Genomic DNA, 13,224 nt, shown 5'->3' with positions numbered 1-13,224 from the left:
TTGATATTTAAAAGTGCTCTTAGAAGTAGCTTCATCATTGGCTTAATGTGACATGGTCTGAACCATGCACGATCACTTACTAGCTTTATGACCTCAGGGAAATCACTCAACCTCTCTGGGCTTCAGTGTCCTCATCTGCAAAACGAGGGCAATGATGTTCCTACCCCAGAAGGTTAAATAAACTAATATGTATAATGTGCTTAAATGGTATCTAGAACATGGTAAGTGTTGCATGTGTGTTAGTTATTATTATTTTTCCAATAGTCTAGTCCTAACCAATGCATTAGTTGTGATTAGAAAACAGTACTCATTAAAGTTATCTTCCAATACAGATATTAATTTAATTCAGGTGTATACTAATAAACTCATATCTGAGTACAAATAGAAATCTTAAAACATAAAAACAATTTTAATAAGTCATTAGAATAATTTTATAACAAATAATATTGATATTTAGTTGAGCTGTCTCTTCAGAGTTCTGTTAAAAAATTTCCTAAAGTAGATATCTAAAAAATAGATATCTATTGTTAATGTGAAAGTCAATTTCTGTAATCTATAATACTAGTACTATTTTAGTTCAGGCGCTTCTCTTCACTTAAGGCTATTTTTACCATCTAATGTTTATCAAGTTATTTTCTCTACAGAATGCTAATCACTTTACATGCATTATCTCATTTCATCCTTTTAATAATCTTGTGAAGTGGATACTATTATTCTAATTTTTATCAGTAAGGAAACTGAGTTTATTTAAATTAAGTAATCTAGTCAGTGTTTGAAATACAACTAATATCTATGTGTGATATCAGAGTTTGGCTCTCAACCAGTTTTAGGCTGGTACAACTAGAGGGGACATAAAGTCTTATTAAGTATTACAAAGCAAATAATAAATTAATAACTTAAAAAGAAAAATCTTAGGTAATCCTTGAGAAATAACACAAGTACAAAAGATATACTCACTCCTGTTAATAATTATAAATTTAGTTATATAAATATCTGTTCAGATGTGGAAGGCCATGGATTATAGAATGTATATTGTAAAATTTTAGTTATACTTTCTTTATTGTTTTAATATTCTTATGTTGCTAATAAAATTTTACTTTGTATATGCAGTATAAATACACAGGGAACATTTATGTTCAGTTTTGCCTTTCACATATTTCCTAACCTATCAGCAATAGTATAAACTCCACAGCGCCACACAATGGTTCTAGCTAGTGTAAGTTTTTTCACATGGGAAGTATATGCTATATGTAATTTTGCAGGCATACCTTGTAATTTTACAACCAAGTATGTATTTCTGTACACTATAAGTAACTTACTACCATTGTTGCTATGGATCCTTACAAACAAAATCCTAAAACCCAACTTATAAAAAAACTTTTCTTCACTGATTGTAATAACAGGTAATACATGTCTTTCTCATATTAACAATATTTAAGGCAGGATCCTGAAAAATGTAAAACAGGACTCAAAAGAAGTGCTATTTTCAATAACAAAGTCTATCCAGTGTTCATATCAAATGTTTCAAGAGTAGGATGGAAGACACGGGTTACAGGAATGAGGATAAAAACAGATTTAAAAGACTAGAGCTTAAGTTTACAAGTTTAAATAGACTTGGAACTACCAGTCACTGAATATATGGGCTAGACTGACATCTTACTATACAATATTTGAACTGCTTTTGGATACTGAAAATAATAGTTAAAAGATCACTCATCAATTCATTCACTGATTCAGTAGGTGGCTACTGAACACCTACCAGGAAAAACTATAGTAAATACTGCTGTTTAAGTGCAAATGGGAAAGAGTTGTCATGAGAGATCCTGCTTAAGGAAAGAAAGTTAAGACATAAAAATAGCTGAAATGAGAGAAGCTATAATCAGTATGGTAAAAGAGGTTCATATACAATGCTACGAGAATTCAGAGATAATATTAACAATCTTGGGACATGGGAGGCAAAGAAGTAGGCTCAGTCAAAGATGACCCCAAGGTGTTTCAAACAAGTAATTTAAAGAATACAGTACCATTTAAAAAGAGGACAAAAGAAGATGGTATGTTCAGCTTTAGACATATTTAGTTTGATATGCAAATTGAGATATCTAGTAGGCAAATGAGGATTGAAATTCATTAATGAGGTCAGTTCTGCAGACAAAAGATTTGGGATATAAAGGTATATATGGGGTACTCTTGGTAGAGGAGCATTAAGTCAGACAGAACACCAACAAAAGCTTTCAACAGCACATGATGCTAGAGTTTAACTTTAGAAGATGAAGAGAATTAGTTCTAAAACGATGGGTAAACACATGAGGAGGAATGAGGGGGTAGAATAAGCATGGGTGGATCCAAGGAGGCATAAAACATGAATGGCGTGACTAGCGCAAAGGTTGTATGCATGTGGGAAGAGGAGGATACAAAGAAAGTAAGAGAATCAGGAACCAGATTATGGAAGGTTTGATACCCTTATCCACGGAATCTGAACTTCATCTTAAACACCACCAACAGCATGAAAGGTATGGTCTGATTTCATTTTCAGAAGATCATTTCATCTAATGAGGAAGTGAGACTGGAGTAAAGGGGGTATACAGGAGGCAAGGTAATCAGTTTGAAGGCTATAGCAATAATCTAAGTAAAAGTGATGAAGGTTGAACTAAGGCAGTGGCAAAGAAGAGGAAGAGAAGCAACCATCAATCAGCTACTAAGAAGACTCAATGTTTTAGGACTTGGTAATTCAGTAGAATATAGGGGTACAAGTAAGAAAGAGGAGTGTAGAAAAACTTCTAAGTTTCTGGCTGGATAGACAGATGGTCGTGCCATCCTGTACATGTGGAATCCAGAGAAGTAAATCTGAGGGGAAAGATGTGGTGTCTGAAAACACTGCATTTGAGGTACCCGTGAGACATGTAAGTGAAGATGCTCAGTAGACAGCTGAACATATAGGTCTAGAGCACAGCACAGAGGACGAGCTAGGGATATATATTTGAGTTACCAATGGCAAAGATGGATATGGAGTGATGCAGACAAAGAAGAATGTAGAGTGAGAAGAGCAAAAGACAGAGGCTGTATTTAAGGGGTAAGGAAAGAAAAGGAGCCCACATAGGAAGAAGAGAAGAGCCAAGATGAAAGAAAACCAGGAGAGGTTGATACTACAGAAATGGAGGGAGGAAAGTATTTCAAGGAAAAGTTTTTGATAGTTTTAAACATCTTAAGGGTCAAATAAAAGAAAGAAAAGAGATCACTGGATCTGGCAAGCTTCAGTGGAGTGGTGAGGACAGAAATCAGATTGCAATGAATTGAAGAGTGAAAAAAAGATGAAGTATTTGATCAAAAGGGGTATTTCTTATTATTATTACTAAAGATGAAGAATCAGGAATAACTTTTTATGTTAAAGGATTAGAAAAGGGAGAGAGTTTAAAGATACTAATGAAAAGTAATGGGTTCCAAGACAGAGAGGGGAATTGTTCTTGAACAAAAGATGTATCTTTCATTGAATTAGAAGGAAAGCATAGGTATGGCTCATGTTTACATGTGGAAAGAAAGGAAGCAGAAAAGTTCTTGCTCTTGTCAGGTGTGGTGGCTCATGTCTATAAACCCAGCTACTTGGGAAGCTGAGGTGGGAGTTTTGCTTGAGCCAGGAGTTCGAGGTTGCAGTGAGCAATAATCGCACCACTGCACTCCAGCCTGGGTGCCTGGGTGACAGAGCAGGACCCTATCTCATAAATGAATGAATGAATGAATGAATAAATAAATTTTTTTAAAAAAAGAAATGTTCTTGCTTGATGGTCTTGAACTTCAAAGATAAAGTAGAAAGCCAAGTCATTTGTGAGAAGTTAAGGTAGCAGAAGTAGTTTTAGGAAAGGAGGTGAAAAATTGGAAAAGCTCCTAAGGGAACAGATGAGAAGCTAATTAGAGACAGAGAGGGACCCTATAGATCTACAGTGATAATCAATCTGTATGTCTATGTGATCCTTTCTGGAAGAACTCAACAGTCCAGGCATAGAAACAGTAATACAGATTTGCTAGATGGTTAGAATAGAAAAACAAAGAGCAATAACACATGAATGACCAAGGTGAAAATTCATGGAGGCAGAGACAGGTCAAGGAGGGAGTAAAACCATGAAGGATAGGGTAGACTTTCCAAAATGTAGTAAGGATATGAAACGAATCTGAAAAGCAAATGAGAATAAGGAAGTGAAAGAAAAAGAAGGATAAGTTATTGCAGTAACAGAATGGAATGCTGGTTGAAATTCTGCGAGTAGAGAGTAGTCTTGGGTATGGGTTCAAAGTGGAGTGGAATATGAAGGGTCACTGGAGGTGAGAAAGGCTTAATGTTTAAAGAATCATCTAAAGGGCTGACTCATCAAATTGCCAAAAATGACTCTAGGATTAAGTATACTAAGATCCAAGAACAGCATCTTTTCTCAAACATAATCATGTAATAAATATTTGTCAATGTCTTTCATTCTCACTGAATATGTAAGGAGTGACCAGGAGGTCATTATTTTAAAGAACAGAAAGTAGCACAGCTTGGATGGTACAAGTGTCAAAGGAAGCGGTTTTACATGACAGTGGAGGAGTAATGATTGCAATTGGAAATGGAAAGCAAGAGGACTGTTTCCCTTACTGTAGGTGGTTCTTAGTAAACAAAAAACTGAACTACTTCTATAGCAGGGGTTTGCAAGCCTAGGGCCTATGAGATCTGGCTGCTGACCCCCCTTTTTATTAATAAATAAAAATTTGTTTGGAACATATGCTCATTTTTTTCTATATTGTCAGTGGCTGTTTTTATACTACAATAGTATTGTTAAGTAGCTGCAAAGAGATTGTATGCAAAGTCAAAATATTTATTATACTATCTGGCCCTTTAAAGAAAATGTTTGCTGGACTCTGCTCTATAGCCAAGGGAGTGGGGAGATGGGGTGGGGTGGGAAAAATCTAGGTTTCAATTATGTCTCTTTCAGAAGGAAGTGGAGATAGCATTCTTTGATGGAAGTAAAGATGAAGGCAGTCTGTTTCCCTTAGATGGAGATTTCAAAGGACACTGGAAAAAATATGCTAGTAAGATGTATGAAGATGAGTTGGGGGAGATGGTAAGGTCAGAGGTAAGATCATCTATACAGGGTAAGAATGGCAAAGGAGCAGTTGGAGACTTCAGGCTGTAAAAGCCTTGAATATATATGCAAGATGAAGAACATATATGGTAATCAGTTAATAAGAAATGGGTAACAAGATTCATCCTGTAGAGGGAATAACTACTAATAGTTTAGTTTCTGACGTTTATCAGAAATGTTTGATAGCCCTGGAATAGGAAGGCAGAAAAACATGTGGCAGTTTATAAAAAGGGTTGAGCACTGGGGTGGGAGACACTTAGGAAAGGAGGGCAAGGACATACAGAATATTACTTAAAAAACCTAGACTAACAAAACTGGCACTGAATTACAAATGCTAAAACTTTTAGGATAATTTCAAAGTAGCTGTGTAGCTCATAAAGTTTATGAAATATAATCATATGAAAAAACTAAAGAAGTACTTTATCAACTGCTTAGTCTTAGTTGTGAGTGGGCCATTTCATTAAAAAATTACAGTAGAATGATACTTTTTTAATCACCAAAAAGACATGTTGATAATTTATTTGATAAAAGTCAATTTTAGAAAAGGTTTTCACGTACATGTGTTCCAAACTGTTACTATATACTTACCTGCTTTATTACTAAGCTTATATAAAAAAGTTTGGCGAGGGTCTGAGTGATCTCGACATGTCAGTTGCAAAAGTGAACCTGATTTTTTCCATTTCTGCATAAACCAGAGACCTAGAGAGTCATATATGATATATAAGTATAAATGCAAATATATAGGAACATATGCCAAGATCATTAATTTAAAGAAAATGACATCTCCAAAATTAGCACTTTTGTTGGCTAATAAATAATATTTGCAAAATTTTCCATGTTCTAATAACATATAAACAAACATGCATAGGTTAACTATGGATTAATAGTGGTTGATGGAGGGCTTGCTAGTTCTATCTCATTCAGTAACGAAACAGATAATAGCATATGAAGAACAAATATGGGAAAACTGTAACTTTAGATATTTGTTGAAATTATAAAGAAGCAGAGGGAGAAAAACTTCAAACACAGTAGTAGGTCCAAATGCCTAAGCACTGAGTTTTCAGTTTATAGATAATTACAGATAAGTTATGGTAGACCAAGTGCCAAAGGACCAACCCCTTAGAATGAAAAATTGTTTAATATTTTCTAATGATAGCTGAATACAAGTTTTATATTTAATTGTATTTTTTTAGATCAGCAGTAACCCATATTTAAATGTATCTTTCCCTTAAAGAAATTAAGTGAATGAAAACTTAAATCACTCTGAAACTGGTTTACAGGACTATGGAATATTCATTTCAACTTTCATTGCTTCCAATATTATAGAGGAGAGGAGGGGAAGAAAAGAGTGGGGAAAAAACCCTTTAACTGATTAAATCTGATAGTTGGAAGCACATCTGGGAAAAAGTTTAGTGAAGAAAGAAATTCAAATTACTGCATCCTATTCATGTTGTGTTACGTTTTGTATTATTAAGGATTTCACTTTTCTCATGCCCTCTTTTTGAAACTGTAAAAATCTAGAACTGGCTGTACTTTGAAATCACCAATTTGAAATGGGATACAAAGGAAAATGGTATAGTTTGTCAATAAAAGGAAGTGGAAAAGAAAATGGAAATAAGGGTTTCAGGGATAATAAAAAGAGAATGAAATCTAAATTATTCTCACAATGGTGACCAATTGACTAAATTACAAACCATTTTTTAAAATCTAAGGGAAAAACCAAGCCAAACAAAAGACAAATCAAGTATCAAATATTTCTCCATGAGAATATACTAATCAAAATTAGGGTCTTTCATTTTAACTTCTTTAGAAATTTTGAATTAATTTCTTAAAAATTATATTCTTATAATATATCTTTATTATTGCCAAAGAGTTAACATTCTATATAAAACATTTTACAACTTTATAATATATTACATATAGTTGTTTACTTGTTATCTGTTCAACTAATGAAATGACAAAATAGCTTATTTACACGATAAGCTAAAATAATTAGAGTTTAATGGAAAAAAGGAAAAAAATGCTCTTGTGACTTGAAAAATATCATCTTAATAGAAGAATAATCATTTCCTGAACTGACGTTTATCAACTTATTTTATGTGCACAACAAAATGGAAAATTAGCTACATTTTTTGCTTCATGAAATTCCAAGTATGTGACAAGTTGGCTCAAAAATAAACACCAGAAAATACTAAATACATATTTAAATTTTCCCCCAACATATTTTTTTATACGGAACAATAAAACTTTTTACCTGTATTAACAAGAGCACTGCTATTGTAGAGTGTACCAAGGTGAGGTCCAGAAAGAGACAGAAAGGTATGAAGCTTGTTGAGGTAATATTTAAACCTTGGCCTTGTAAGCACTGAACGTATTATTAAATTGCCCAATGAATGTCCAATAAAGCTTTAAGAGAAAGAAAAAGTCATTTCTTCCACAGTATTAGCTTTAAGACCAAAAATCAAAGCTGATACACTATACATAGATGTGAAATACTAAGAATATGAAAATTTCTAATATGCTTTAAAATTATGCTTTGATACTTTGAAATGGCATATTTTTGAAGGAAACAATGTGAGAATGTTATAGAAGATTCCATTATCATACAACTTAAATATTTATAGAAACAAAATATTTATTAGAGAATTTTTATTCAAACTTTGTAACTGCTTAGAAATAAATATATTTTAAAAACAGTAATTACTAGATTATAAATTTGTCTCCTTAGGCACACACACAAATTATTTACTTGTTAAGCCATGACTTCAAAAAAAATAATGAAATTGTACTCATAAAGGACAACTTAGGAGATATTATGTATCTGTTTCTCTTATTCTCTGGTCTGCACTTCAAAGTTGGGCAAGTTTTCAACTAACAGTATTTTCAAGGCACAGGTAATATATGTGTATTTTCCTATAATAAATCTAAGATGATACAAAAAGATTAATATTTATGGAGCACTTCACTTTTATTATGGGATAGTTTAAATCAAGAGTCTTTTTACTTACCATTGTTTTATAATAGATGGTATAGAATCTCTGGGGACAATTAGCAGTGAAAGAAGAGAAAGTGAAAGCCGTCTAAACATTGGTTTACAGATAAATCTAGTGAGAAGCTCAGGACAAACTTCCCTACCAAACTGAAGTTCCTAAAGGAGTAGGGTGAGAATTATGGTGGTATAATAGTAGCTAATAGTCTGCTATTACCCAGATCATGCTTTTGGAAAATAGTAGATTGTAACTGACAATCTAAAAGAGGTAATACTTTTATGCATGAATGAAAAAATTGAATATATTATTTTTCTCCTCAAAAATAATAAATGAATAAAAGGAATACAAGATCACTGTAGAAACTTTAGTAATCAAAAAATATTTTAAAATCCATAAATGAAAAGAATAATTAGAACAAGAACTTCTCCTCCTTCCAACATACCTGCACCTCTTACTTTACTTTAACAGAATTCTATTTTTAAAGAATGACTTAAAGTAAAAATTGCTTATCTCTCCTTTTAGTCTCTAAACTTCAAACTGGAAACAAACTTTACAAAAGCTTATGGTATACAGAGCCAGCTTTTTCCTCTAGTTGGGATATGAATGTAATCCGTTTAATTCTACCCTTTTTGAAGCAGGAAGATTGGTTTTGCCTTTTCCTTTAATTCCTACTGGACTAGCAGAAACTAAGACTTTTTTCTCTCCCATATCTGTTAATAATATCTAATTAAATAAGAAGACATATTGGTGTGATCATCATCTCTTGCTTGTGGAAAACTGACTCACATTGTATACAATAGTCATAAAACTTCGAAAATATTTTTTTGTTTCATATACAAATATATAAATTCACAGAGCATATAATTCACCCATTTAAAATGTACAATTCAATGTTTTTTAATATATTCACAGTCAGAGTTATAACTATCATTACTATCAACTTTAGAACATTTTACTACCTCAAAAAGAAATCCTATATCCTTTAGTTATCACCTCCTATCCCTCATCCTCCCCAGCTCTAAGAAATCACTAATCTACTTTCTATTTCTATAATATGCTATTTCTGAACATTTCACAGAAATATTATCACATAATATGGCCTTTCCCTAAAATCCTCAATTTTTTTCACTTTAATTCAGTTGTAGTCTATGTTTCATAATAGGACAACACTACCACAAATTGTTTAGTTTTTCTATAATTTATAGACATATAAAAATAAATTGTGTAATATTATAGAAGTTACCTTATTTTTGAAACCGTTAAACTATATATTTGAATATATTGTATTATCTCATCCAAAAGACGATCAGTCATGCTATCAAAATCAGCAAAAGTATCATTCTAAAAAAAAACCAAAACAGATACATTATATTCTGAAATATGTATAATGACATGAAAAACTGAATATAAGCATTATTTTTAATTTAGATATTGAAAATATAGTTATGTCCAGTTTTTTTTAGAGAAGTTAGTAAATATAATATTCATTATATTAAAATAGCAAAACGGTCAGGTGTGGTGGCTCATGCCTACAACTTTAGGAGGCTGAGAGGGGAGGACTGCTTGAGTTTAGGAGCTTGAGACCAGTCTGAGCAACACAATGAGACCCCCATTTCTACAAAAATAGAAAAATCAGCCAGGCATGGTGGCACATGCCTGTAATCCTAGCCACTCTGGAGGCTGAAGCAGGAAGATAGCTTAAACCCAGGAATTTGAAGTGCAGTGAGCTATGATCGTTGCACTGCCTGGGTGATAGAGCAAGATCCTGTCTCAAAAAAAAAGGAAAAATAGTTTCTAGGGGGAAAAAGGCTCAGTATTCTTAATAACACTTGCTTCTTTTAGTTATTTGTTTAGTCCTCTACCAGTATTAATATTTATAATGGTTCAATTAAAGAAATACTTGTATAGAAATGTGAAATTGTACAGATTATTTCATATGTGAAGAGAAGAGCTTATAAGTAAAAATGTAGAACATATATATTTCCTTTGGATATGAACTTATGTTAAATTTCATAGAAATCAGAAAAATTATGTCTACTAGTATAGGCATTTTGTAGTAAGCAAACACTTAGGTAGAACCTGGTACAAAATGTTTGTTTCCACTGAAAACACTGCCATATTGTACCTGATTTCTCTCAGACATAAGAAAATCAATTCTTCCCCCAGGCAGTCCAAGTTCAATATAAGTTTTTACTAATCGGAGATCTGCACTGTTACCTAGAAAATGAAAAATGATGTTTAAAGGATGAGATAAAGTAAAGGTACAAAGTATACTATCATACACTTTTACAGTTTTTGGAGACAAGTTTATGGCCTCTGCCATTTATGAACAGACAATATGCTCTGAAATAAAGAGATCTCTAGCTGGGCATAGTGGCGCATGCCTGTAGTCCCAGCTACTCAGGAGGCTGAGGCAGTAGGATCGTTTAAGCCCAGGAGCTTGAGGTTGCTGTGAGCTAGGCTGATGCCACAGCACTCACTCTAGCCTGGGCAACAGAGCGAGACTCTGTCTCAAAAAAAAAAGAAAAAAAAAAATGAAATAAAGAGGTCTCAATTTTTATGTCAAAGCTAATTTCTATTAGCCAGATAATATCATTCAACAGTTTGTTTCTTAGAGGTTTTGGTCACGTTGATGCTTCACTCTTCTACCTAGCAGTGTGTTTGTTTACCAAACTGTTAGTACATCACTTTGGTGACTGTTGGCTATAGTAGCTATAAATGACTCCTTACCATCACCATTCTAGGTGATCACTTAAAAAAACCATTGAATACATTTTAGATTTATATTTAACTTGTTGACTTTCCTTTGGTGGTACTGGTACACACTGAGAAAAATAAAAATCCATTTGAATATCTTAGTTTATTTTAATAATTAACTCAAAAGATATAAAAACATATTTATGATACAGATATAAAATACAAGGGATCTTCAAAAAGTTCATGGAAAATGTATATTATGAAAAAACTATGCATGGACTTCAAAATTTTTTTGTACCAAAATAAACTCACACTCATTTGTTATAATATGTCTGAACAGGATCTGGTTTGAGGCACTAGGAAGAATAAGACACCAGTTTCAAAAGAGCCTCTATGAGAGCAACACAAATTCTGCTAAAATTGAAGAACAAACATCAAATTTAAGGTGAAGGTTGGGTAGAAGAATGGTGAAACCACTGCCACTTTACAAAAAGTTCATGGGGACAACACCTCAAAGAAATCAGTAGTTTATAAATGAATAACTCGTTTTAAGAAGGGACAAGACAATGTTGAAGATAAAGCCCACAGTGGCAGATCATCCACATTAATTTGTGAGGAAAAAATTCATCTTGTTTGTGCTCCAATTGAAAAGGACCAATGATTAACAGCACAAACATTAGCCAACATCTAGACATCTCAGCTGGTTTAGTTTACGTAATCCTGACTGAAAAATTAAAGTTGAGCAAACTTTCTAATAGATGGGTGCCAAAACAGTTGCACCCAGATTAGCTGCAGACAACAGTAGAGCTTTCAATGGAAACTTTAAACAAGTGGGATCAAGATCCTGAAGCATTTCTTTAAAGAACTGTAACCGGAGATGAACATGGTTTTACCAGTACAATCCTGAAGACAAAACCCAATCAAAACAATGGCTATCAAGAGGTGGATGTGGTCTAGTCAAAGCAAAAGGGGACAGGTCAAGAGCAAAGGTCGTAGCAAGTTTTTTTGGATGCTCAAGGTATACTGCTTGTTGACTTTTGGGAGGGCCAAAGAAGGATAACATCTGCTTATTATGAGAATGTTTTCAGAAAGTTAGCCAAAGCTTTAGCAGAAAAACATCCAGGAAAGCTTCATCAGAGTCCTTTTCAATCACCGTGATGCTTCTGCTCATTCCTCTCATCAAACAAGGGCAGTTTTGTGAGAGTTTCACTGGGAAATCATTAGGCATCCACTTCACAGTCCTCACTTGCCTCCTTCTGACTTCTTTTTGTTTGTTTCTCTATCTCAAAAAATCTGTAAAGGGCATCCAGTTTTCTTCAGTTAATAATATAAAACAAAAAAAACTGTGCTGACATGGTTAAATTCCAGGACCCTCAGTTCTTTAGAGATGGACTAAATGACTGGTATCGCTGCTTACAAAAGTATTTTGAACTTGATGGAGACAATGTTGAGAAATAAAGTTTATGTTTTTTAAATCCATTTTTCTGTGAATTTTTTGAAGTCTCCTCGTATATAAATATAAAAATAATTATCTTGGCCGGGCACGGTGGCTCACGCCTGTAATCCTAGCACTCTGGGAGGCCGAGGCGGGTGGATTGCTAGAGGTCAGGAGTTCGAGACCAGCCTCAGCAAAAGTGAGACCCCGTCTCTACTAAAAAAAAAAAAAAAAAATAGAAAGAAATTATCTGGCCAACTAAAATATATATATAGAAAAAAAAAAAATTAGCCGGGCATGGTGGCGCATGCCTGTAGTCCCAGCTACTGGGGAGGCTGAGGCAGTAGGATTGCTTAAGCCCAGGAGTTTGAGGTTGCTGTGAGCTAGGCTGACACCACGGCACTCACTCTAGCCTGGGCAACAGAGCGAGACTCTGTCTCCAAAAAAAAAAAAAAATTATCTTTAAAAATTAGTTTAGTGGATTTTTAGTTGATTCCTTTGGTTTACTAGCAATATAAACATGTCATTATCAATTGTTAAGTTTTTATTTTACTCTTCTAATATTTACCTTTTAGATATTTCATCACTTAATGCATTGATGGAGATAATTGTTTTATTCCTGGTTTTAAAAGGAACAGCTCTAGTGTTTTACTATTCCATAGGCTAGAAACATATATGCTTAATCACATTAATGAATTATAGACTAGTCCTATTTAAGGTCAAAGTTTTATGCTTAGTTGTCATAATTAGAAATGAATATTAAATTTATCAATGGTTTCTTACTTGATTTGCTTATGTAGTACATTTTATTAACAAATTTCCTTATATTCACTTATCTTTGTGTTCTGGGAATTAAACTCTATTTGTTGTAGTACCTTACTTTAATATATTAATTCCATGTGCTAGAATTTTATTAAGTACATTTATGAGTTTATTCAGTATGTCAGATTGTCTACTGTTTATCTGGGCTGTCAATATGATACCTTTATCAGAT

The 13,224-nt window shown here is 33.3% G+C and overlaps 1 protein-coding gene and 1 long non-coding RNA gene across 5 annotated transcripts in view; one reads left to right on the top strand and one right to left on the bottom strand.

The window, feature by feature from the left end:
- Nucleotides 1–11,190, top strand: part of LOC123632986 — a 29,583-nt gene extending 18,393 nt beyond the window's left edge. Inside the window, exon 4 of the long non-coding RNA XR_006733522.1 lies at nt 11,136–11,190. This is a non-coding gene — a long non-coding RNA (uncharacterized LOC123632986). The remainder of the gene's footprint in view (nt 1–11,135) is intronic.
- Nucleotides 1–13,224, bottom strand: part of FAM135A (family with sequence similarity 135 member A) — a 101,804-nt gene that overhangs the window by 14,475 nt on the left and 74,105 nt on the right. For 3 of the 4 annotated variants that reach the window (XM_045543811.1, XM_045543813.1, XM_045543814.1), the window contains 4 exons: nt 10,224–10,315; nt 9,342–9,439; nt 7,363–7,514; nt 5,697–5,807 (listed from right to left, as the gene is read on the bottom strand). In XM_045543811.1, the coding sequence (XP_045399767.1) occupies nt 5,697–5,807; nt 7,363–7,514; nt 9,342–9,439; nt 10,224–10,315 (453 nt within the window). The remainder of the gene's footprint in view (nt 1–5,696; nt 5,808–7,362; nt 7,515–9,341; nt 9,440–10,223; nt 10,316–13,224) is intronic. The other variant, XM_045543812.1, reaches the window with a different exon arrangement.

Source organism: Lemur catta, chromosome 2 (genome assembly GCF_020740605.2).
Source record: "Lemur catta isolate mLemCat1 chromosome 2, mLemCat1.pri, whole genome shotgun sequence".
Lineage (NCBI taxonomy): Eukaryota > Metazoa > Chordata > Mammalia > Primates > Lemuridae > Lemur > Lemur catta.
This window is presented reverse-complemented; position numbering and strand designations above follow the sequence as displayed.